The sequence below is a fragment of the Canariomyces notabilis genome, assembly GCF_033297395.1.
Source record: "Canariomyces notabilis strain CBS 508.74 unplaced genomic scaffold N656scaffold_21, whole genome shotgun sequence".
NCBI classification, from domain to species: Eukaryota; Fungi; Ascomycota; class Sordariomycetes; order Sordariales; family Chaetomiaceae; genus Canariomyces; species Canariomyces notabilis.
This window is the reverse complement of record NW_027041843.1, coordinates 325859-349534: the sequence shown is the minus strand read 5'-3', so window position 1 is coordinate 349534 and position 23676 is coordinate 325859. Positions and strand designations below refer to the sequence as shown.

Below are 23676 nucleotides of genomic sequence, written 5' to 3'. Positions count from 1 at the left end.
CACTCAACATAGCGTAGCAGATTCTGCTTAGATGGAGTGGTAGACTTGTAGTATTACCTCGGAGGCAACTCTGCGCTCCCAGGGGTTAGGTATATATCTCCTCGCCCTCGCCCGTTCCCAGCAATCTGGTTAGTCGATAGCCTAGCACGACAAACACCGGCTTCTCCGCCAAACTTCTCATCGTTCTGAACTCGGACATCATCAAGATGAAGGCTAGTCTTGCGCTGCTTTTGGCGCCCTTGGTGTCGGCGGCACCCGCCCTTGACTCCCGCCAGGCTGCCCAGAGCGTCGACAAGCTGTTCAAGGCCAAGGGCAAGGCGTACTTCGGCACCTGCACCGACCAGGGAAGGCTCCAGGCCGGAAAGAACGCGGCCATCATCGAGGCCAACTTTGGCCAGGTGACGCCCGAGAACAGCATGAAGTGGGAGAGCTTGCAGAGAACCCGCGGCCAGTACACCTGGAGCCAGGCAGACTACCTCGTCAACTGGGCCACGGAGCGCAACAAGACCATCCGCGGCCACACCTTTGTCTGGCACTCACAGCTCGCCGGCTGGGTGAGCAATGTCCGAGACAGGACCCAGCTGACACAGGTCATTCAAGACCACATCACCACCGTCATGACACGGTACAAGGGCAAGATCCACGCTTGGGTAAGCGAGCGCCCTAATCTCCTTTTCAGGTTGCACGTGCGAAGTCGTCCATTCTTACCCCTTATGATCAGGACGTCATCAACGAGATGTTCAACGAGGACGGCAGCCTCCGCTCGAGCGTCTTCTCGCAGGTGCTCGGCGAGGACTTTGTGGGCATCGCCTTCCGGGCGGCGCGTGCGGCCGACCCGAGCGCCAAGCTCTTCATCAACGACTACAACCTCGACAGCCCGAACGCGGCCAAGGTGACGCGCGGCATGGTCGACCACGTCAAGAAGTGGCTGGCCGCCGGCATTCCCATTGACGGCATCGGTACGCAGGGCCATCTGCAGTCGGGCCAGGGCAACGGACTTGCGCAGGCCATCAAGACGCTTGCCGCTGCTGGCGTCGCCGAGGTCGCCGTCACGGAGCTCGACATCCAGAACAACAACCAAAACGACTACGTCGCCGTCACCCGTGGCTGCCTCGAGGAGCCCAAGTGTGTTGGCATCACCGTCTGGGGTGTCCGTGACAATGTGAGTCTCGTTTTTGCTGGTGGCGTGCTCTGGTCCAACCCGACAGGGTAGCTAACGTTGACATTCGCAGGACTCGTGGAGGCCCCAAGGCAACCCTCTTCTGTTCGACAGCAACTACAACCCCAAGGCCGCGTACAACGCCATTGTCCAACTTCTGTCGCAGTAGATGATGTTTGGATTGAGGGCTTGGTTGCGGGAAAATGCTTGTTGATGGCTGCTTCAGTTGTCGCCACCATGGACCAAGGTCACCCAAGGTCAAAACTCAAAGAAGGGGTTCTAGAACAGGTTCCAATCACAACCGCGCCTCCTGTAAGATTAGCGTCACTAAGAGCCCCGTAACAATAAATGGTGTCTTGCCTGTTGATCTGACATAAGCTGTCACGCACCGGTGCGGCTTGTGTGCTTAAGGAAGGTTATGATTGTTGATTCGACCTGGATTTGGATAAGACCACGAATCGCAGATGCAGATTTATTAAAGACGAGTAATGTGACTCTTTGTCAGCCAGCTCGAGGCTGACTAACGAGGATTATTTTTGTGCTGTTAGGTTCAACATACCCTGAAAGTACGTAGTACGGTTAACGTTGATGCAGCCATCAGCTAAGGTCGCTTGGGTCGCTGTTACAGTGGGCAGCTGAGGCAGGTGCCAGGCAGCCCAATTCCACAAGCGGTTATGTAGCATACGGACGTACCTTAGCTAGATATCCAGCAAAGCCACAGTTGCCGGACCTTTTCCTCCCTCATCAATCAATCAATCCATCAAGTTGTCAACTTTCAAGATCTTCAGTTTCGGCTGTGCGTTCGTGGACTATTCGTTACAGTCGCTCCTTCCTGTCGACCATACTGTATAGGTAGGTAGGCCAAGAACAGGCGTAGCATCAGGGACGGGACATGGGAAGAAGCCAGCACCTAAAGTCCCCCCCTTGTTTGTTCGTTAGCGTGGTACATGCGGTGGATCTGGACAAAAAAGGGAAAAGTGAGGTCCAGGTTGAAGATCCAGGGTGGATAAGTCGAAGGTTATGTAAGCCCGGAAAGAGTTCGTGGGCTAGATGCGCGTGGTTCGATTGGCCAAAGTTCCTGTATCTCTGGGTTGTGGTTGGGTGAAAAAAAATGGGGCAAGTTTTACGCTAACAAACAAACAATGGTTGAACTGTAAAATCTGACAAGCATTGAACCATCAGACACCGCCAATCCAGCCCGAGTGGGCGCTGGCCAATCGTGACTGCAGCTCAGCGCCTGACCCCCTGATGTTGAGCTTTGTTCCAACTTCCCAGCATCTCGGTCAGCATGCCGCCTGAGAATTACACCTTCTCACGTTTGCCCATGCTTTGAAGCAAAAGGCATATCAAATTCAGCCATGGGTGTAACTATGCCCTACATTAATAGCCAGGCCCTCGAACCTCAGCTGCCGACTGTCATGGATTTGACAATTCATGTTGTGCTTCGGACCAGAATCCAACTGCAAACCCACGACCATGGACAGTGGTCGTAGTCTTACGATGAGGCGCTGGATCGCTTTACCACGGGCGCCAAGAATCGTTACTCTGGAACCAAGGAATTGGACTTGCTACACGAGTTCTTGCGCGAGCGAGCCTCCCCGGAGGAAACGAAGCAGGCAGCAGAACTCCTGCAGACCGATGCCGGCAAAAATTATGGAGGCCGAAAGGTTGGCGATGTCGAGATTCCTGCGTCCTGGATAGCCAACATCATGAACAACATCAACAACTTTGTTGCCGCCGGTGACTTCGTTACCAAGAGCGCTCCCGAGAGTGTTGGTATGGCCTGGTACGCTGTTAAGCTCACCTTGACTGCGATCCACAGCAACTACGACCTCTACACTTTTTTCGGTTCTGGCTTGAGCGACATCAGCGAAATCATGATTCTCGTCCGCCACTACGACCAGCTGTACGACGAGCGGTCAGAGCCAAACTGGAAGCCCAGCCCCGTGGTTGAGAAGCTCTTCCAGGACGTGATTGGCGCGTACGAGGCCGTGCTGGACTTCTCCTTCGCCATCAAACGCCATCTCACTACTGGCGCCCTCACTCGCATCAAGCATGGCTTCAAGGACTTCTTTGGCATGTCCAAAGTCAAGTTCGAGGACAAGCTCAACACCGTCGCCGCCCTCAAGAAGAAAATCCTGGAGGAAAGCCAGGCCGCCTTTCAAGATAAGACTCTGACCCAATTGCAGGATGTGACAGCCCTCCTGGCTGGCATTGAAGGAACTGTCAGGCATCTCAGTGACCTCCAAGAAATCCAGCACAAACTTCGCGACGAGGCCAATGCGAAGTTCGATTTCATGCTGAAGGGATTCGACGACATCAAGGCCTCTACCAAGCGCAAGACGCAGTGGGACTACGCCGTTGGCGACTTCCAAGCGTTCCATGAGGCTCTTAGTCCTCTGGAAGGCTCCTTCAGCATCCTTGGCGACACCATCGACGCCATATACCCTGGGACCTGCCAGTGGGTCTTTGACGAAAGGGTGTATAGGGAGTGGGAGGACTCGGATAACAACGCAATGCTATGCGTTACCGGTCCCGAAGGTGAGCATCCCATATACCGTACCAGAACAGACGCTAATGACATTGTCCAGGATGCGGAAAGTCTTATATCGTGGCTGCCATCGCCGACCGTTTCACCCAGGACGCTGACTGCGACAAGGCCCTCTTCTGCGTGTCATGCAATGCATCAGCAGGGAGCAGTGCCGGACTCAGCAACAGCCAATCGTACACGTCAGACAGCATCTGCCGCACATTTTTGGCCCAACTGTACGAACTGGCGCCCCAAGGCGAGGAAAACGTTGGTCTGCTTGAGGCAATGTATTCAAAAAGGCCAAAGCAAAGAATCTTTCGTTACCCATCCATATGCGGGACGGCAACACTGGCTTGCCTGAATTCACCGATGGGTTTACTCGGCTTGCTAGCCTGCTCAAAAAAGACATTGTTCTCGTCCTCGATGGGTTAGACAAGAGCAGTGTTAACGATCGAGACCAAGAAACGCTTCTACGCAAGTTTCGAGGCCTCCTTGACGCCGTGTCCGAGATGGGCGGCTCGACATTTTGGTTGGTTGCGGATCGTCAACAAAGTTCTTCAATGATTTGGCCCTAGACTCGGGCACATACGTCGATGTGGGATTAGGATACTGGGATGATATGCAACTCGTCATCACAGACGCGCTCAAAGACATACCCGACTTGACAGCAGCCGAACAGCAGGAAGCGAAAGACGCGATACTTGCAAAGGCCAGCTCTAGCTTTCTGTACGTGTGGGACAGCAATTCCGTTCATGAGAGAGCCATTCCAGCGTCCGTTATCTAAGCGCCTGGAAGCCCTGCCAAACGGCACCAACGACGCTTATGCTAAAGCTCTGCGCAACATGAGCCCGAACTACATCGAACTTCTCCGAACCGCGGTGACCTGGTGTCTTCTATCTCCGGGTATCCCCTGGTGTCCCTGTGCTAGGGAGGTGATGGATGCTTTCCACGGAACTTATGACATTACCCCTGATCCGGATACCCTTAAAGAGGCGGGAGAAGAACCGGGTTTCCCGTCAATATCGCCTCTAGAGTTGGAGCAGCTTCGGACTACGACCGACCCGTTCTTGACCGTTTTCCGTGCCGGCGACCGGGATCATTGGGTCTTCGAAGCTGACCATCAAGCTGCTGTTGCATTCTTTTGCAAGGGGACTGAGACGCCTTGGGAGGAAGAGATTGAAGAACACCTCTGCGCTCGATGCAGGTCCTCAGCCACTGCGCCTAAGATTACCGTTGATCCCAAGCAGGGCCATCTTCAAATGGCACTGACTTGCTTGCGCCATCTAAACAACCCATTGTTCCAGAAAATGGCCGGTTATATCGCTATAGACAAGAAGGAAACCGAAACGGCCGCTTACAACACCGTCGACTTTGAGCCTTTCGACTCTGATGCCCGGGAAGAAACCCAATGTGGACGCCTGGAGACAAGCGACCCGGATTCCTAGACGACGAATCCGGAGCGGTTGGATTTGGACATTGACTACCTCACGCAGGATTCATTGGATGACGAGGATACCGCAGAATCACATAGCCTCCAACTGGAGAACGCCGCAAGCGGCTTTATTGACGAAAGCAACGACGAAGAAGGACGACGCCTGCGGTACGAGCTTCAGTATTGGCCGTATCACATTCGTGAAGCCGAGAAACTTTGGTCATCGGAAGAAAAAAAGACAAATAGCAACTGGTTGGCCTTGATGAAAGAGCTCGACAAGCTTGCGTTCGAGACTCCCAACATCTTTGCTGCCTGGCAGTTCAGGTTCCCGGCGCCAGGCAAACACACCGCATTCCGCCTACGGGACGGACCTCATAAGCCTCTGCATGTGGCCGCGTATTTGGGTCTCACCAGTTGGACGGAGCACCTGCTCGACCGGGGAGAGGATCTGAACGGTTTATCTGCGGGATTTAGCCCTTTGCAGACTGCGGCCTGCCGGGAGGACCGATTGAAACTTATAAAACTCCTCTTAAACAGGGGCGCCGACGTCAACGCGGAAAACGGCGCTGGCCGTAGTGCCTTCTACCTCTGGCTGGTCAACGGCGAGTGTAGCATTGACGGGGTGCAGTTGATGCTTGAACACAACGCAGATCCGCGAAAAAGCTGTCTGAAAGACCACTATTACGCCCTGCATTATTTCGCTACCAGAGGTGAAGATCCTGCGGTCCTTGACCTTCTTATTGCCCGTGGTGCCGATATCAACGCAACAGATCCGTCCGATCCATCAAAGCTTTCCCCTTTGCATGTCCTTCTTATGAGGCGAGAAGTCCCAGGGCCCCTATTGGAGGCTTTCATCAGACACAAAGCCGACATCAATGCTGAGAATGCCGCTTCGATACGACCGCTTCAGGCGGTTTGTACCTATGGTGAGGTCGAGCATCTCAAGATCCTTCTTAGCTCCGAGGTGCTAGAGATTGATGACTCTGATCTCGAGGGCACTACAGCCCTTCATGAAGCCGTTGCTTCTGACCACAGCGGTTGCGTGCGCGTGTTACTGGAGCACGGCGCTAACCCGGACGTTGCCAACATGCTTGGCCGAGGTGCTCTGCACATTGCCGCTAGGGACGGAACCACCGACTGCGTGCGTCTGCTTCTTGAGCACAGCAAGCAGGTAAATCATCTAGACAAGCACGGATGGTCGCCATTTTACTGCGCCTGCATCAGCAAGAACGAGGAGGCGGCCTCAGCCATTCTCGATGCTCTCATTGAGCATAACGTGCCTCTAGCAGATATCAACAAGCCGACGAGAAACGGACGAACAGCTCTCCGCCAAGCAGCAGACCACGGTTTTCACGGGGTTGTTGCCAAGCTCATCAAAATTTGCCGAAGAACGAAAGGACGAGGCTAGTTTGGCCATCAATGCCACCGACGCCAAAAAAATCCATGACTGCTCTTCATCGTGCAGCCATGCACGGTTACGCTGCCACCGTTCGCGCTTTGCTCGCCGCCAACCCCAAGCCCAATGTCAACCTCCTAGACTATCAGGAGCACACAGCGCTGGCCCTTGCCTACGAGCAGTGGGCCGTAACGAGACAGAAATCCTCGTACGAGGAAACCGTCTCCCTGCTCATCGATGCCGATCCGTCCGGGGCAGCCGCCGATGCCAATCTCGTGGCCGTCTGCGCCGCCAACGGCAGCACCAAGCTCCTCAAGCAGCTCGCCCACCTCGGTGCAGACCTTAGCCACCGGGACCGCTTTGGCTGGACACTCCTGGAACTAGCCCATCATTTCGCCCAGAAAGAGGCCGAATCGTTCCTCAAGCAGCAAGCGGCCTGGTCAAATCTCCTCCCCACAAAGTGGTCCACCAAGTTCCCGGCCACCACCCCAGTGGGCGCTTAGTCCGTCCTCCCAGACGGTCAAACACTGCTACACACCTCTGGCCGGCGCGTGTGCGTGTCGGCCGACAAGCCCCTGCCCGCTGGATTAGAGCGGTACTACTTTGAGGTGACACTGACCGAGATACCGGAGGGCGCCGCGCGGCGAGCGGCGCAGGCCAACACGCGGGCCGACAAACCCGAGTTTTCCGAGATTGCCGTCGGCTTCTGCACCCTCGGTGGCGCCGCCATTGCGTTTCCCGGCTGGTTTCCCTTCCAGGACAACCTCTCGGGCGCCGAGTCCTGGGCCTACCATGCCGATACAGGCAACTGCTACGAGAGCTGTACCGAGGTTGAGGAGGAAATCTTTGACGAGCTGCGGTACGGGGTTGGTGATACTGTCGGGGCAGGGGTCGACTTGGATAAGGGGGAGATTTGGTTCACGCGGAACGGGGTTGTTTTGGAGAAGAGGTTTAAAAGTGTCACGGGCAGGCTTTTCCCGGTTGTGGGACTGCATGATCCGGTGATGGTGGAGACTAATTTTGGGGGACATTGGGGAAGTTGAGCAGGGTAAGGAGGGGACGGTGGTCAGTGTTGTTGTACATTCCGTTCCTGAAGGGATGCATGCCGATGTAGTCGGGAAAAGAGGGGTACAGGTGACTAGTCAGGAGGTTCTGGTTGATGTTGAGGCGTGATTGGAAAGGGGTTGTGACTTGGAGTGCTGGTCACACTGCATCTAAGTGTATGCTTGAATCTAACACGTTTAGCTGCAGATTTGGCGTGAAACTGTTAGTGCCGCTTGCTAGGTTGCTAGGTGGCACTAAGACCCACTTGCTTCGCTCTTTGTCGCCATTAAACTTATGGTTGACGGTGTATGTACAGACGATGAAACTCGAGAGTTCCTGCTGGTATATTTCGAAGACTAGAGAACTGACCGAACGATCATACCACTTTGGCTTCAGTCAAGGAAGCCACTCAAGCCACGATGCTTTTGCCGTCTCCTCCGGATGGTAGTGAACCGTGTAGCCATAGATGGAGAAGAAGAGGAGTCTAAGAAACAAGTCAAATGCAAATACGCTCTCCCTCACTGAACACTCCGTACCCCGAGCAGAAAGACACAAGTGGTTCTGTGCGAATTCAGACGTAGAGAACCACCAAGCGACAAGAGGCATGCTACCGGTAGAAAGAAAGTAAAGTGTACTTGGCGTTTGTCCAAACAAGTAGCCAAGAACGGCCAAAGCAACCAGCCGCGGGACCGGAGCAAAGGGCCCTCGGATGTACTGCAGGTATGCAACAAAGTGCGCGAGCAACCTGTAGAAGCGGAACTGGTATCCTTTAAGGATATCTCGGTCCGGATGAATCGGCTTCAGGTCGACGCACGAGAAAACTGCTAGCTGCAGAAGGATGGCTAGATATCCGCTGTAGACCTCGCCGTGGTCGATCCATGAGTTGCCTGGCCCTGTGCTCCCGGCTTCCTCGGTTGCAATGCCTTCCTCTTCAACCGCACCGGCGCAGATAGTGACCATGTAATACGCGGTATAGCACCCAGCCCAGACCTTGGTCCACAGCAATCCATCGGTGGCGAAGAGCTTGACTGGTCCCCAAATTGTTCCGAGCAAGAATGCCAGGAGCCTCAGCACTAATGGGAAGAATGTCGGCCAGTTCCGGGACTCCTCGGGCGTTGGGGCAGAATTTTCGGGGTGAAAACTGTTTGACAAATCTCGAAATCTGCGCTTGATTGCAATGAACAGCTGCTCGAGGGAGGGGGGCTTGGTGCCGAGACGGTGTATGAGCCGGAGCAGCCTCCAGAATGCTGCAAACCCGCAAAGGACAGGTTGGCTGAGGATATAGACGCGCAGAGAAGAATGAAACCCCAGGATCTTCCCGGTAGTGCTCAAGTTTAGTACAGTGAGTGCTGATATTACCAAACTCAAGGAAGCACTTGCCGGGTGGAGCTCAGGGGAAGACATCTGGGCAGCCATCAATCAACTATGATCTCCAACAATAGGCTGCTGACTGAGGATTCGATTGCGTCGGGTGCAGCCGGGAAAGGATAAACTGCAATCTGTCCTCCTGCAGACCTGAGACAGATGATCAGCTCCTTGACACGTGATCTTACTGGATGGAAGTCTATAACTCCCTCCCCTTTTTGTTCAGCTGAATGGCAGTCAAGCCGGCATGGCGTGAGAGAGGGGCTTTACGGGTGTGCCAGACATATGCATGGAAGCCATTTATCAATGTACCAAAAAACTCTAGTCCAGCCATTTCATATCGGCACCCTGGATATCCTCCTGCCTACCACCTGACCTGCTGTTCTCCCCAGCTGCTCCATTATCAATCCACTCACATTCTGCGTCATCTTGCCAGAGAGGTTGCAACAGCATTATAAGAACAACGGCAATCATGAACAACATGATTACTGGGAACGCCCCAAGAATGGCTGCTATCCACCACCACTTTGTGACGTCAAAGTGCTCCTTCTTGCGATAAAACTCGGCTTCTTCAAAGTCAAGGTAGCCGCTAAACCCGGCTCGGCATATGCAGTTCTTCAGCACTCCGCTGAACTGAAATCGGAGAATGAGATTGAGTCAGCACTCAACAACACCAAACGCGGGCTACAAGGAAAAATGAGCGAAGACGACTGACCGAGGCAAACGTTGTGAAGGTCAAGCAAAGGGTAGCCAAAAGGCACAAGCCATAACCAAAGACCTTAGCCCAGAACCCCTGTCGTCGAAACCAGGGAAACAAATGAAGGACCCATGTGCCGGTGGTTAGGAGCGCATAGATGATGTACAACCCCGAACGGCATCCAACCCCGACTGTGGGAACGGTACTCGACATCATCACAGCCATGCCAATCTCGAACAGCACGAGCAGCAGTGATATCACAGACAGGAACCACCATGACGCTGGCGGACGATGCTCGTGTGGTGGGAAAAGAAACTTGAACTCAGTCCGAGTCATGTTGCGGTTGTTGATGAGACGCCAAAGATTTTCCCCTGATTTGTCTCTGACGGCGGAGACGATTTCGTAGGTTAGGCCGTTGTAGCCTATCTCTCGCCCCTGGCCAATGAATCTACCTGGGATACAGTCCCAGTTAGTAGGTGGACTCCGAGTTTGTTGGCTACAAGCCAGAGAGGTTTCTTGACCATGAACCTCATCCAGTATGGCCTGGGGATATTTCTGAGCGGTTTGCCTGCGGTCTGGGAAGCTCTTGGGATTCTGATGGCGTTCGGATTTGGCCTGAGGTTTCTTCCTTTTGGCTGGGGACCACCAGTTCGGGGTTTGCATCGTAAGGTCGTTCTCCCAGGCCTTGACAGCCCTGCCGTTCCACATCCAGCGGAAGATGAGTGTCCTGCACATCGTCAACCCGTTGGACTTCCACAAGGTAATAACGCCAAACAAGCCTCTGTTAAAACTCACCTGGTTCGCTCGGCGGAGTTGGGATTCCGATCCAGAATAGCAAACAAGACCAGCAGTGGGAGCCAGCTGATCAGTATCCCATACGCCAGAGAGTGCGTTGTTGTCCGGTCACCCATGTCATTGCTAAAGGCCAACGCAACTGAGACTCCGTATGCAACGAAAAAGAGAATGATGCTCGCAAACGTCGGCCATACGCCACGGCGCCGTGATGCCCTCATTTGTCGTGCCATGGCGCGAAGCAGTTCTGTTGTCCATGCCTCCGCCGTGCGTCTCCGTTCGTCTGTGTCATGCTCTTCACCAACTGGTTTGCAGAGGGGCCTGAAGAGGCTATAGAGGAGCCCATCCAGGAAGCAATCTGTGTCCTCAGGCAACTGATACTGCCCTATGCAGCACAGCACGTAGTACGCGTCCCGTTTCAGTTCTCTTCGAGTGGTGTATTGTTCTTCAGCATCTGTCTCGGGCTGTTTGGCAGCGACGAGACACATCCGCATCTGCTCAATGTTGAAAAAGACCGCCGTGAGCGCTGTCTGCGGTGAACCGAGCCAGTTCAGCAGGTGGCCACTTATCCGTAGTATCTTAGCCCACGTCTCTTTCAACCTGGTTGTCTTGCTCTCACTCCCATCAGACGATTCGTAAGGAAGTACGGCAAGAAGTGCGATAATTGGTATGACCCAGTTTGACACAATGCTCAATGTCAGACTTATATCCGTTACCCAGTAGTAATCCGGGTCATTGAGTCCGCAGAGAGCCTGGCAGCCTTCGGTTTCAACTCGGCACGTTAGTCAACGGATACAATATGGCCCTCAGTGAACAGACCTTCTCTGGTGATTGTGAGCAATTTCGGACGAGGAAAGTCGGGGTTTATCCCGGCAACCGGGCCATGGTAGATGTACCCGTATTCCTCGATCGTCTCGTTGTTGATGGGTCCATGAGTTTCGGTGCCATTCAATATCCGCTCAACATGGATCTTGCACTGGTCGAATGAGTTGACTTGCCCGGAAACCCGTCCCAAGAGACAAAATGAAACCACGAATGCAATGGAGCTCCGCATCTTTGCATCCTGGGTGAAGTCCTTCTAAGACGAACTTTCAAAAACCAAGAAAAGAGTTGCAGCAGCCTGAGATACTTAACTACCTCACTAAGAGGGATTTGAACATGCTTCGAAGAGTCCCATGACAATATTTCGTCGTGCTAGCCAACACTGGAAGGGCGGCCTCAACGCCACTTCAGCCACATACCAAATCTGATCTTTCAGCTTTTCCTCTCCCATCAGAGAAAAGCCCTCTTCTTGACAGAAAGTACTGAGCAGCGGCCAATGGAATCAGGAACAACCTACCAAGTTTGAGTAAGCAGTCAAGGAGGAGAAGGGCAAAGAAATCATGAATGAAACAATGCATGTAAGTAAGAGCCATGACACAACTGTGCTGCGTACTACGCAGTGCGTAGAAGAACATGAAAATGGAACCAACCTGATGGATACTAGTACTCTTCGAGATCGGTTCAGTTTTTCAGCTGAAGTGGTGGCAATGCTCAGCCCGCCGTCACAACCCCTTGCCAAGAATTGGCTACATACCAGTGGTAAACTTGGGGGACAATCGTGGGAAGGTTGGTGTGGGAGTAACCAAATTGACGAAAATCAAGCAAAAGATTGTTAAAAATGGTCACAAATGAGGTATAGGTCTTAGAAAGCGGCAGGGATCAATGGAAATACGGAACATATGCCTTCTAGCCAAGGAAGAATGATGATGGAAAGAGAAAAGGAACATGACCAGTAGAACTGGACACGTAAAAGTAGAGGAATGATAGAATGAAAGGTAGAAAAGCAGGATACAAGCCTAAAGATCATCCACCTTTCCGTTCCACCCTTAGTATCCCAGTAAAGCATCCAGAAACACCAACCTCACTGCGCAATTCCTACGCCCCCTGGACTAAGCACAACCAGACCTTCTCCTTCCCCGCCCCTTTCCTCAACCACGTTCCTGGCCTCATCCAAGACCCGCCATAGCACAATAGTCCCATCTTCACAGTCCATGTCACTCGTCCCCTCAAACGAAGCGCCTTCCGCTTCGGCAAGAACCACCCGACAAATCTCCAGGTAGCAGTCATCCCATTGCATACATGCGCCCTCTCGATCCGAGCCCTGCTGAGTTTGGCAGAAGTATTCCCACCAGTCTAGGACGAGCTCCAACCTGTCTGCTTGCGCAGAGCTAAGACCCTCCATGTCCACACTGGGTATTGTCTCGCTGAGCTCGCACGACCGCGAGACGATGTGCTTGTCACAGGCGGCGTGGGTTGGGAATGTGGCGCCACAAATTGGGCACCGGGGCCTGGCGCGGTGGTCGTGAATCAGATGGTCGACGACCGAGGCTGGCGTTGTAAATCCGTGCCTGTGGCAGTTGAATGCTGCCAATCGGTCGTGCAAAGTGTACGGGCAGGGATACGCAACTTGAAGGCGGAGACGATGGGTTTCGCAGGCAGATCCGGCATTCTCAATGATCGTGGTCCTGTCTGCCCAGTTGGGTGAAGCAAGTTTGACTTTACCGCTCACACTGGCATTCACGATCTCTTGGGGGTTCAAGTGGTTGGTTGAGGCTCGCGATACGGTTGTTGATTTGCTCCGGCGAAGGGAATGGCGTGGCCGGTTAGCTGGTCCTGAGGATGCTGACGATGAAGATGCTTTCCATGGTCTTCTGCGACTTCTCCAGGCACAAGGAGCGGACTGGGGATGTTCGTGAGAGGGTCTGACCCGGTGGAACAGCGGCATTGCATCTATTTTCTGTCTCTCATCACGGCTAAGAGGGCCAATGTTTTCCTGGTGAGCGTCGTCTGTTCGATTTCGAGTTTGTCCTTCAAAATGTCTCCCCATGTCCTAGAGGGGTTGTTGCCGCTGAAAACACCAAGAGTCCCCGACCCCAATCGTCAAACAGTTAGTATCGTTCTTGGATGCAACTTCCTGAGTGACACATGATGCATGGAGTGGCCAAGATAGGTGTTATCATGTCCTGGTGCCTGTAGCGCCGTAAGCTCTATCGTGTCGGGGGGCGAGGAGGAGGACCCGTAAGAGGAGGCATACCTGCGTGAGTGTGTAAAAGTCGTGGCCTCTGATTGCGGAAGGACCATGGCTTCAAATAATATCATGGTTAAGCCACCAATGCCTTCCTTAAGGCAACTTGGCGTCCCGATCATGCGTGTTGCGGGCTTTCTCATTGGTGCGCCGCGTCCACAACCAGTCCACAACTGCCTTAAAATGGGCACCCGCTGCGCACACATCCAGTCTGGTTCGCCTTCCATCCTCGCTGCTTCTTCGCTGCAGGCCAACGATGATTGGTCAAGCGATGCCGAGGCGTCATATCCGTACAACCGCCTCAATTGGAGTAATGGTTGCACAAACATACCTAGCAGAGGAAGGGGGGTCTCTGTCCGCATGTTCCGTCTCAATGACATTATAGTCGGGCACTAGCCAAATCTGCCATTATATAAACATAATGACACCGGCTAGGTACCATAATGTTGTCGTGAAGTTCAATCTGGCTAGTGCCGGACTATAATGTCATGAGACAGAACATGCGGACAGAGAACCCCCCTTCCTCTGCTAGGTATTTGAGTACCAACTACCAAGTACCGGTAGATGCCGGTCGTTTCACAATTCCGACGTTCCGTCCTGAACAAGATGTGTCCCCGTCTACTTGCTTTCCAGATAGGCACTGTACTGTACCTAGGTACGTACGGTGCCACCCTCCCCCCTTTTAAAAAACAAACCCAAAATGAAGCCAGAAGATCCTGTCCCTAAGAAGTGACCCCCTAAAGGAGAGATAATATTTGCGGAACAGCTATGAGTTCGAGCAACCATCACTGTCCATCACATTTGGATGTATCAGGACGAAGAGCCTCCATGTCGGAAGTGGCAGAAAACCCGTCTCGTGAGAAGTGCATGTGTAAATCTGCCATGGTCGCATACGCGACATTCATCGTTACAGGCTCCTTATCATGTCCCATCCCTGATGGTATCCCGACATCGTTATCGTGTAAGTGGATAAATACCAGGGCAGCGACCCCTTTGCCAAAGTCCCGGTATCCAGCATTGCTGTCGTCTATGTGAAAAACCAGATGAACAAAAAGAAAAGAAAAGAAAAGAAAAGAAAAGAAAAGAAAAGAAAAGAAAAGAAAAGAAAAGAAAAGAAAAGTGAAAGAAACGGGGATAATTGGGAAAAGGGGGAAACCACAAGGAGGTGAGATGGGTGAGGGGTGCGAGGGAACTTAAGCATTGGTGCCAGTGGTGTGATAGTGCAGCAAGGGAAACACGGGGATTGTCGTTGCTAGGTAAATTCTGCAACGGAGTTGTGAGACTGGATAGTATCTCCGTGGTGACATGACCTGCAAATACATAGGCACACCTTCAATGTCTGTCTCACGTGCTGGGGAAGGGAGAACATCCGACAATACCATCCGGCGGGACGAGTTCCTGGTCTGACCGGTCTTGCGTGGAATTGCCTAATCCAAGCTGAAAAGTACCCATCAAGGGGCCTTGCTTGCCAATGTCGAGAACGGTGGGGTGCTGAAGAGGTGACGGGATGGCGGCTTGAGCAAATAGAATGTCACTAAGAACACGTGAATCGTCCCCGAGAGAGCCGTCTGGGGGAGGCGTTGCTCCCAAAAGCGAATTGTAAGGTGAGCCCTCTTCTGCGCTGCTGGGCCGACGAGAAGTTCGATCAGCTTGAAGTTCCAGACCATATGAGGAGTCGGCAAAGCCGTTAGATTCGGATGCCGGAGCTTCCAGGACCGCCAAGGGCAGCGTGGCCATAGGTCGTGTGACTCTTCTCTGCGTCGTCCACTGCTGAAACTCGCTAATGAGGCGGACAAAGTGCTTGTGAAGCTCATCTGAGTTCGACAAATCGAATGAGTGGGCAAGACGCCACAAACAACCATCCGCAGCAAAAGACTGGATGTAGTTCAGGACTACCTGGGCCTCATCGAGACCTGAGTTATCCGACTCATCGCAGTGAGGTGACAGGGGAAGAGGCGCTTCTGGGCCGAACAGGAGTCGGTACCTCCCGTACCACCGTCTCTCGTAGATAGTTGCAGCACCGTCTGCCTCAATTTCTTTCGCCTTGCTCAGTGCATCCATCACGTCCCGGCTTACGCCGGGGTAGTCGAAGTCACCACTGCCCTGACACTCTCGGGACACAATGTGGGCGTTCCGACGCCTGTCGATGTTTTCCCCTTCAAAGACCTCGCCGCATGTGGGACAGAATATTGGTTGTTGATGGTGCCGCCTGAGGTGGTTTGTGAGATCAGCGAGTCGATTGGGTCGAAACTGACATCTCCGACATTCTGGGTATCGCAATGGATCCCGTTTATAGAAGTAGCACGCCAACCGCTGCTCGACACCACTTGTCGTACTGATCCCCACCTGTTTGGCTCCTCGAGGCGCGGTCGAGTATGGTGAATGCCGCAACTTTCTTGGTCTAAGGGTGTTGGCTCGGATCATCGCACGGGTGCTGCAAGTAGATCATCTACTTGCAGCATCTACTGCAGAAGAGGGGATTCCAAGTGAAGTATGGGGAGGCTCTGGACTCTGGTTGTTGGTATATCGGATGTAAATGCTCGCGTAAAATACCCTGAATGTGGTTAGTTATACCTGACGTGTTTGTCAGATTCACCATTCCTAGCTTTGTGGGAGGCGAACGCAGCTGCCGGAGTCGTTGGCTGAAGCCAACGACTCGGCTTCGCATTAAGCTCACATCTGTAGTTCAAGCCGCAATTTCTCCTTTGGAGTGGCTTAAGCGTGAAGGGTGCGTGACATTAGGTAACGGTGTGGGTTTGCACCCGCAGGTAATTCTGACGGTCGAAGCAGCAATGTAAGGTACCTTAGTAACATAAACATCAGTAACACCATTAACCTCGGCAGCGACCTCTGGTCGTGCAGGATACCGAGGGCAGGTAAACGGGACCTGGAATGGACGGGCACGCATTGTAGTATCTTCAGTACCACCTTGGTTCGTACTGGGTAAGACGAGAGAATTCACGGCAGGCCACCTCACAGAACGACTTCCCGTTTTGGGGGCTCACTCACGTCAGACAGGTACTTAAAGGTACTTACTTTGATGTACGATACGTACATACATGTACTGTATGTACACACAGTACCCGAGTAGCGGGTAGGTACTGCACTGTACCTTATTCAGGAAAGGCAGAGGTTTGCCGCGGCGTGCGTATGGTAGGAAAGCTCTGGCAATGTGACTCGTCAATAGAAACCGAGCTGTGCTATGCCAATTCCTTGTATTGGTGCCAAGGCGGCGAGCGAAGGATGGAGGAGAAGTGGGATGGTGTGGGTGCTTGCTTCAAGCGTGAGCAAGAGGACCTTGGAAAGCAGGCGCAATCAGTAGTAATAAATACCGGGGTGTCTAATCTCATCGCACTCAACTGCAAATTTTCTAGCGGAAGAATGGGGGGGAGATTGAGGCAAGCCCCGGCGGGGGGGAAGGAAGTTGCAGCGTATGGCAAGCAGACAAGAAGTGCATTGAACAAGGTAAGGCATACGAGGTCCCACTTTTCCACTGGTGGTCTCTGGCCCTCTGGGTGCCTCGGGTGCGGGACTCCAAGGAAACCAATCGAATGGACGAATCGACAGGAACTGAAAAGTCAGTGGTTCGCGCACCATTATCGGGTACCATGGTACGGAATACTGTACGTTAACTGTCGAGGCTTGTCGGCCGTTGTTGCGCGAACCAGTCGACGAACCACCTGCTTGGTGGTTGCCTTGGCCTTGGGTGGTTGATTTTTGACGAATTACCGGTTGCCTAGGATGATTTTCGTTTGTTCGGCTCACTGCCATTATCGGTGGGCTATTTACTGTGTAACCACCAGTACTTAGCCAACACCACACAAAGCCCGAGAAATGACGGGATGCCAGTGTCCTTACTGCTAACAAGGGACGCATTGCCTCGCGCAAACCCTCGGGGTAGGGATACGTAGGGCTACGAACCTTACAGGTACTTGGGAATTCGGTAGACAGACTAAGCGCATCATCCTTAGCATCATTCTGTGCAGAATTCCATTGCAGTACCACGATGATCTGCTCGTGTAGATGCGTAGCGTCTGCAAATTCGATCGGAATGAATATCTTACATACTAAGATATTATGCTACTGTCTGCTAAGCCTGTATAATACCTACTGTCTTCTGATTTTGCTGCTTGCGTCAATTTGTGGGGCGTGTGGATGTGTGGTTAAGTACCCTATGGTACTTGGGTTAGGGTTAAGTATGGGTTAGGGCAACGTATAGATGAAAGCTATCCAACAAGTATATTATTATTCCTACCCCGCTATGCATATCTAACAGGCTCCTCGGACCCGCTCCAGCTATATCCAACAAGTATATACAACCGTTCATCATAAGTCAAGACCTCGCAGCAACCTGGAACTCATGTCAACATGCCGTAGGAGAGGATTCTGTGTGTTGGTCGTTTTCTTCTGTGCGCATAGAGTCTCCAGTTCCGACATAAGTTAGTAGTAGGGCTCGAGGTGAGTACGGACATGCTCAGCGAAGTGTTAGTGACAGCACACAGGTGTGTCAAGGAGGCCCATCCTTCCAGGTTCGCATCATGCTTGCAAAAAGTATTTAACTACGTGAAGGTAATTGACGAAGAATTCCACTTTCATCTTCATCATAATGTTTTCCCAGCATTTCATGTTCTTTCTGCGAGACACGACTTCGGTCAGTTGACGATAGCGTTTAAGAGTTGGCTCCGGATACAATACCGGGCCTGCCTCCTGAATCCGTGACCATGAGCGACACAATGACTTCCGCAAATAGTGGGCGCAGGTAGGTAACAGCCTATTCAAATATATTTTTCTTGCCGTTACAAGAATTGACTTTTCAAAATAGTGCGACTCCAGCCCCAGAAACCATGCGGTCTCTCAGACTAGCCATCTGGGGACAGGAGCCTTGTCCTCCCATCAACCACAGGCGCCTAGAGAACCAGCCTCAGGTACAGCTAAGAAGCTTCTCGGAGCAGAAAACGCTTGAAGCGCAAGCCGCGCTAGCTCGGTTCGACAAGCACTTCAAGGAACAACAACCAGATCACAAGTTGACAGATTGAGCCCGGCCTGAGATGCGCTTGGGGGATATATGAGGTCGATTGAGCCAAGTAAGGTGTTGCTGATGCCTTTGGAGCCTCAGAATATGGTGATTGTGTTTTGTTTTGTACGAAGGTGACTTAGACAGACACCTTAACAAGAATTTTGGCTTGTTGGAGTTCAGTGGGCACAACTTAAGGCAAAACAACTGCACGTACCTAGCGTACTGTACTGTACCTGGATAGTTCGCAGAAGCAGTTCCCGGTATCCTGGATTCCTGGGTTGCTCTGTGATGATTCGTTACTGGCCCCTGAACAGGCAGCACACTGGAGCGAGTCTTGTTACCTCGACTCGCAGCCCGCGTGGCTTCCAACCCCTTCACGCCACCTGTAAATCGGTGGAACTAGGTAGAACGACAACCGCCACGCCCCACCCAACACAAATCAGCGCATACACAACCTGCGTAAAGCGCTGCTTTAGTGGGATCCAGCTTGCCTTCTCCATGTTCGCGAATCACCCGCAAATCACCCAGCACGGCCAGTAGTCACTCCATGTGCGTGCGATCTCTGGCTTGCGTGAATAGCCCAGCCCGTACATGACACCAGTACACACTATTTGACGTGTAGAGCTACCTACCTACTTAGTAGCAGGTTAGTAAGGCATATGTACCGTGAAGTCTCCGCCCTCGCCATCTATCCGGAGCAGGACTCGCTCACATTTTATCAGACGGGCATCCGGTACACTCATGCGGGCGGTCATATCAAGATCACATCTTGGAGCCTGCGTTCATCAAAGGCCTCACCGTCCATGATCCCATGACAGTAGGCCTCTCCAATGAAAGCAAACGTTTTCACCCCGACGCTAGAGCCTCCTTTCCCATCGTGGTTCAGCGGCCGCAACACAAACGGAATCCTACCTCCACAAAAGACAACAACCACATCACCAGCTTGAAGTTCACCACCAGCTATTCCTACATGGCCGTTTCGGGTCAGGAACGGTCTCTTGTTGATTGCATACTTCAAGCTCTCTCGGTATTCTACGCCTAGCTCATTATCACGGTACTTCTCGCTCCACCTAAACTCGGCAAACCTTCGCTCCTGTTCCTCGTCAGGCAACGGCGTACACTCCAGGACGAGCTGCAGCGCCTCAACGGCCTGCCGATGGTAGAGCTCGACCTCGGGAGGGGCGCGGTTCATGATGCCATTTCTAATCCAGTATAGGTCGGCAATGGGAACGCGCCAGCGGGCCTCGGCCCTGAGCTCCCTGTTGCTCTGGTGATACATGTTGTGCACGGCCTCCTCTGGGGCTGTCGGCGTCGTCTTGGCCACGGAGATGTCGACGAAGGCTTTGATCTGGGCCAGGTAGCCCAGAATTGCGGCTGTGTCGAAATGCCCCGTCAGTCGCAGTGGCTCGCTTGGAGAGACGGCTTCGATGGCGTCGACGACAACGCCCCTGAGCCCGACTGCGCGCGGATCGGTGGGCTGTGGCACCACGGGCTCGACGGCGAGATGATGGGCGCCGCAGGCGGCAAACAGGTGCGGATCCGTCCTCTCTTGGACCGTATAGTAGGACCGTTGAAGGTTACCCCTCCAATCTGGGACCCAGGAGGGCAGGTGGTCCGCCAGTTCCGCCAGCTTGGGGAACTGTGCGAAGCAGAGCACGTCGATTCTCGCGCTGCCGCCCGGGTTGGTGAGCATCCGCCGCGCGGCGTCAACCAGGACGCGCGCCGTAGCCTCGACGCCCTCGGTGTAGTCCGGCTCGATCCCCAGCGTGTCGGCGTCCACGGCGAGGCCCAGGAGTGAATAGATCCTGTCGCGGTGGTGAGTGGCTTCGGTCTCGTGCTCCACGTACAGCCTCCTGAGCAGCGCGTGCAGCTGGTCTCCGTCGGCGTGCGGTTCTCCCCTGTTGAACCTTTGCCGCCGCTCCCGGGTGTTGAGTAGACGCTCAGTTGGCTGGCCGAGGATCCTATCCATTTGCTCTGACGAGACGCCCCGGCCTATGTATAGCTGCTTCCCGAAATGGGAGATGGAGTGCCTCTTGATGTGCACGGCGAGCCCGACGAGCTTGGGATCGACCCGGACGTGGCCGCAGACGAAAACGGTGTCGGCGCACAGGCAAAACTCCTGCACCACCCACGCCCGCCTGAAATACGGGCGACAGAACCACTTCCACATGCTATCGTCTACGATCAAAGGCAGGAACCGGTCCGCCGCCCGCCGCACCAGGTCCCCCATCCGCTCGGCCACGGGGTTCTCGGGCTCCCCCCGGCCCACGCCTGACATCAATTGGAACACCATGGCCACCCGCTCGCGTGTGTAGTACCGCTCTATCTCGAGGTCACGCGCCTCTTGTCCGATATCCCGCCACGCTTCCATCACGGCATCGGACCCGTCCGCCTCAGGGCCGAGACACACGATGACCTGGGACGCGGACGAGTAGACGCGCCCCATTAGGCCAACCTGGCTCTCCTTCTCGGCGTTGTCCTCTTGGTTGATGCAAATCTGGTCGATCCAGAGCGTCACGTCCTCGTCGGCATCCCTCAGGGCGACCAGCGCCGCGTGCAAGTTTTCGGTAAAGCCCAGCAGCAGCGATGCTGCTACAGACTCGCCGTCCGAGTGCTCGACCGCTGGTGCATGGTCTGGTTCACCATCATCGTCCGCGTTGTCGATGTCATCATCGGCGCGCGGCTCGGCCAAGACGGAGATGGTGTGTGTCTTGGCAGGGTCACCCCATACGTACGACAAGGCCTTGTACGGGTGCCGTGAACCGGAGGGACCCAGAGCCGACACGAAGATGCGACAGGCGAGCGGTGCGGAGGGGTTCCGAGCGTGGAGCAGCCTTAGGAGGCGGATCTCGGTTCTGGATTTGTCCAGGGGCGTGGATCTGTAGGTGAATGCTTGGATTCCATGGGCGTTGGTTGCGGACTTCATGGTGTTTCAGACCAGCTGTCCGGACTGGACTCAAATCTTGAGTAGAAAGAGGCGTGCGGTAGAAGGCGGATGCCCGGTGCGAGAGACGTGAGGTTCAGGTTGCTAACGGCTTCTCTTCATGGCCGACGACCGTGTATGGTGGCTTAGGCAGGGGGACGTCCAACCTGAGGAAAATCACCAAAGAATTGTAGGAGGAGGGTTGAAGGAGGGAGAAAGAGCCAAGCCCCGGTGCCCCAATAAAATCAGGTCTCTCCTGGGTTCCTCCTTCCCACTCAACGATAGCTGACGCCAGCCGTAAGCGCGCCAAGAGGACTCGCCCCCTCCCAGGGGAATGAATAGGAAAAGTGACCAAGACTATCTCGGAAGCTCAATGAGTGACTATCCGTCTACTTTATCCGATATCGGGCTTTTGGATTGCACAGGCGGATTGCATCTTGGATCATCATTCCGCTCAGACGGCAATTCGTTGCAGAGTCCTCGACTCCGTCACGGTTCAGTTCTTGGTGATGTGACAGCATCAGTCATCGCGTTTTGATACATAAAATACCAGAAACGTTATTATCACACAGTTACAGTAGTTTGACCTTTTGACGAAGGTACTCTACCTTATAAAGCCACTTGACCACATCTTGAAGTTTGGCCCGTTTTGCTTATGTCTTGTCCAAGGGGGAGGAAATCTGTCTTCACAGCCAACAGCCAGTGCTCTGGGCCTCGGGCCTCCGTTCACTCTCGTCACGTATTAGGACGGGGCAATGCTAGAAGGACTCTGGATAAAGAAACAGCAATACTTATCAAGACAAAGTAGGTATAATATTACTACCTAGTTTACATCCCAAAATTATTCGAAGCAGTGAACTTCAATACCCCATTCCTTAGCTTGGCTCAACAATCCTTTCGAGGGCAACCAACACCCAAGGGGGAGATAGATAAAACTAGTTCATGCAGATACATACTTACCTTGCTGACAAGCTGCTCAACTCCAATCACGCCTTCACCCTTTGCCCGCCTTGGTAATAAACCTGCCCCTGTTCCTGCGGCTGGGGCGAATAAACCGGAGCCGGCTGGCCATGATCCCAGTTCGTGGCCGAAAGCGAAGTGTACGGCGACGCCTGCCCACCCATTCCCGGATGCATAGGACTGTTATGTTGGTTTGGCCCGAGGTAGACGACCTGCTGGGGCCTTGAGTTTCTGATACTCGTCTCGACGCAAGCAATGACGAAGGTGACGAAATGAAGGATCCTGTATAACCCGTGTTAGCCCAGTCCACCCGCCAGTGTCCATTACCCCTGATCGTGACCCTTATGCACCCCCTTAACCCAACAAACAGAAAATGAGAAGGTATCACAACTCACGTCAACACAGCTCCCAACCCAACCAGCGCCTGGCCCTTGACCTGGATGTCATCGAGTATGTCATACGTCTCCCCGTAGTAGTAATCATCGTCATAATCCGAATAGTACGAGCCGCTCTGGTAGCTATCGACCACGGCATCCGCGACGGTCGTGAGCAGACCCAGGAGGGTCAACCCCGCCGTCCCGCCCACCAGGGCAAGCCACAGCAGCAGGTCGACGGCGACACAGGCGCCGGGGTGAATCCCCCTGTGCCCGCCGCGGGCCCAGATGCAGATTATCTCGGAGACGGCCCAGATTATGGAGACGCCGGCCTGTGCGAGTCAAAGGGTTAGTTACTTGGCGAGGTTATGAGCCGTGTCAGGGGTAAAGAACACTTGACGTGGTGGATGCTGACCTGGGGGATGATAATGATCAAGTTAAAAAAGGCATATAAGCCGGTCGAGGCAAGGGACGCGACGAGGCCAACGATGGCGATGGAGATGACAAACTGCAGGACGCGGAGGGCCAGCTTGCTGTAGTACATGCTCGGCGGGGAGACATGGGGAGGGGGTGGCTTGGCGGACATCTTGTCAACGATCGGACTTCTGTCTTGCAATTTTGAGACTTTTTTGACCCCGAGGTGAAGAGTGAGTCGGGTAACGAGCGTGGTGGGTTTGGTGACGGGACTGGAACGACTGGAGTGCTCGCTGCACTTTGGCCGTGCAGGTGCAAAGATACTAGTAGCCACTGAGACCGAGCAAGGAATTGAAATGCTCAACACCGGGCAAGTATGACTTATGAATGCTTGAGGAGATCGGCTTCTGAAATTAAGGGCACGACGGGGTTTCGCCCATTCAGCTGTGCTGCGGCTGAACCCACATTACGACCAAGGGCTTCATGCATGGCGGAGGGGCAGTTCA

General features: G+C 53.6%; 8 protein-coding genes across 8 annotated transcripts; 3 read left to right on the top strand and 5 right to left on the bottom strand.

Moving 5' to 3' along the window:
- The first annotated feature begins 145 nt into the window (after positions 1-145).
- On the top strand, positions 146-1633 carry N656DRAFT_782180 (glycoside hydrolase family 10 protein). Its single transcript, XM_064815716.1, has 3 exons — positions 146-650; positions 722-1162; positions 1233-1633. Exons 1-3 carry the CDS (start codon positions 207-209, stop codon positions 1326-1328), a joined length of 981 nt encoding a protein of 326 aa, XP_064667709.1. The 5' UTR covers positions 146-206; the 3' UTR covers positions 1329-1633.
- Positions 1634-2440: 807 nt separating this feature from the next.
- N656DRAFT_831090 (uncharacterized protein) lies at positions 2441-5139 on the top strand. The gene is made up of 4 exons (XM_064818624.1): positions 2441-3700; positions 3751-3960; positions 4265-4415; positions 4447-5139. The coding sequence occupies exons 1-4, from the start codon at positions 2869-2871 to the stop codon at positions 5132-5134; spliced, it is 1881 nt and encodes a 626-aa protein (XP_064667708.1). The 5' UTR covers positions 2441-2868; the 3' UTR covers positions 5135-5139.
- Positions 5140-6588: 1449 nt separating this feature from the next.
- N656DRAFT_770513 (uncharacterized protein) lies at positions 6589-7560 on the top strand (the record flags this gene model as incomplete). Its single annotated transcript, XM_064813784.1, has 2 exons — positions 6589-6850; positions 7034-7560. The coding sequence occupies 2 exons, from the start codon at positions 6589-6591 to the stop codon at positions 7558-7560; spliced, it is 789 nt and encodes a 262-aa protein (XP_064667707.1).
- A 179-nt stretch (positions 7561-7739) lies between these two features.
- N656DRAFT_782178 (uncharacterized protein) lies at positions 7740-9029 on the bottom strand. Its single transcript, XM_064815715.1, has one exon. The coding sequence runs from the start codon at positions 8975-8977 to the stop codon at positions 7958-7960; it is 1020 nt and encodes a 339-aa protein (XP_064667706.1). The 5' UTR covers positions 8978-9029; the 3' UTR covers positions 7740-7957.
- Positions 9030-9247: 218 nt separating this feature from the next.
- Positions 9248-11469, bottom strand: N656DRAFT_714595 (uncharacterized protein; the record flags this gene model as incomplete). Its single annotated transcript, XM_064811988.1, has 4 exons — positions 9248-9559; positions 9642-10350; positions 10419-11175; positions 11235-11469. The coding sequence occupies 4 exons, from the start codon at positions 11467-11469 to the stop codon at positions 9248-9250; spliced, it is 2013 nt and encodes a 670-aa protein (XP_064667705.1).
- Positions 11470-14671: 3202 nt separating this feature from the next.
- On the bottom strand, positions 14672-16267 carry N656DRAFT_300362 (uncharacterized protein). The gene is made up of 2 exons (XM_064809171.1): positions 16160-16267; positions 14672-16056 (listed from the first exon to the last, which is right to left on the bottom strand). Exon 2 carries the CDS (start codon positions 15904-15906, stop codon positions 14827-14829), a length of 1080 nt encoding a protein of 359 aa, XP_064667704.1. The 5' UTR covers positions 15907-16056; positions 16160-16267; the 3' UTR covers positions 14672-14826.
- A 1884-nt stretch (positions 16268-18151) lies between these two features.
- Positions 18152-21611, bottom strand: N656DRAFT_838654 (HET-domain-containing protein; the record flags this gene model as incomplete). The annotated part of the gene is made up of 2 exons (XM_064818872.1): positions 19298-21611; positions 18152-18189 (listed from the first exon to the last, which is right to left on the bottom strand). The coding sequence occupies exons 1-2, from the start codon at positions 21423-21425 to the stop codon at positions 18152-18154; spliced, it is 2166 nt and encodes a 721-aa protein (XP_064667703.1). The 5' UTR covers positions 21426-21611.
- Positions 21612-22408: 797 nt separating this feature from the next.
- Positions 22409-23342, bottom strand: N656DRAFT_770511 (uncharacterized protein; the record flags this gene model as incomplete). The annotated part of the gene is made up of 3 exons (XM_064813783.1): positions 22409-22664; positions 22778-23088; positions 23172-23342. The coding sequence occupies 3 exons, from the start codon at positions 23340-23342 to the stop codon at positions 22409-22411; spliced, it is 738 nt and encodes a 245-aa protein (XP_064667702.1).
- Between the last annotated feature and the right edge of the window lie 334 nt (positions 23343-23676).

Bases quoted from the DNA above. Each gene is read 5' to 3' on its own strand.
- N656DRAFT_300362 (XM_064809171.1), bottom strand. From the start codon at position 15,906: ATGATCCGAGCCAACACCCTTAGACCAAGAAAGTTGCGGCATTCACCA.
- N656DRAFT_831090 (XM_064818624.1), top strand. From the start codon at position 2,869: ATGAACAACATCAACAACTTTGTTGCCGCCGGTGACTTCGTTACCAAG. The intron at 3,701-3,750 runs GTGAGCATCCCA...GACATTGTCCAG, and splicing joins ATGCGTTACCGGTCCCGAAG to GATGCGGAAAGTCTTATATC. The intron at 4,416-4,446 runs GTACGTGTGGGA...TCCGTTCATGAG, and splicing joins AAGGCCAGCTCTAGCTTTCT to AGAGCCATTCCAGCGTCCGT.
- N656DRAFT_782180 (XM_064815716.1), top strand. From the start codon at position 207: ATGAAGGCTAGTCTTGCGCTGCTTTTGGCGCCCTTGGTGTCGGCGGCA. The intron at 651-721 runs GTAAGCGAGCGC...CCTTATGATCAG, and splicing joins AGGGCAAGATCCACGCTTGG to GACGTCATCAACGAGATGTT. The intron at 1,163-1,232 runs GTGAGTCTCGTT...TGACATTCGCAG, and splicing joins TCTGGGGTGTCCGTGACAAT to GACTCGTGGAGGCCCCAAGG.
- N656DRAFT_782178 (XM_064815715.1), bottom strand. From the start codon at position 8,977: ATGGCTGCCCAGATGTCTTCCCCTGAGCTCCACCCGGCAAGTGCTTCC.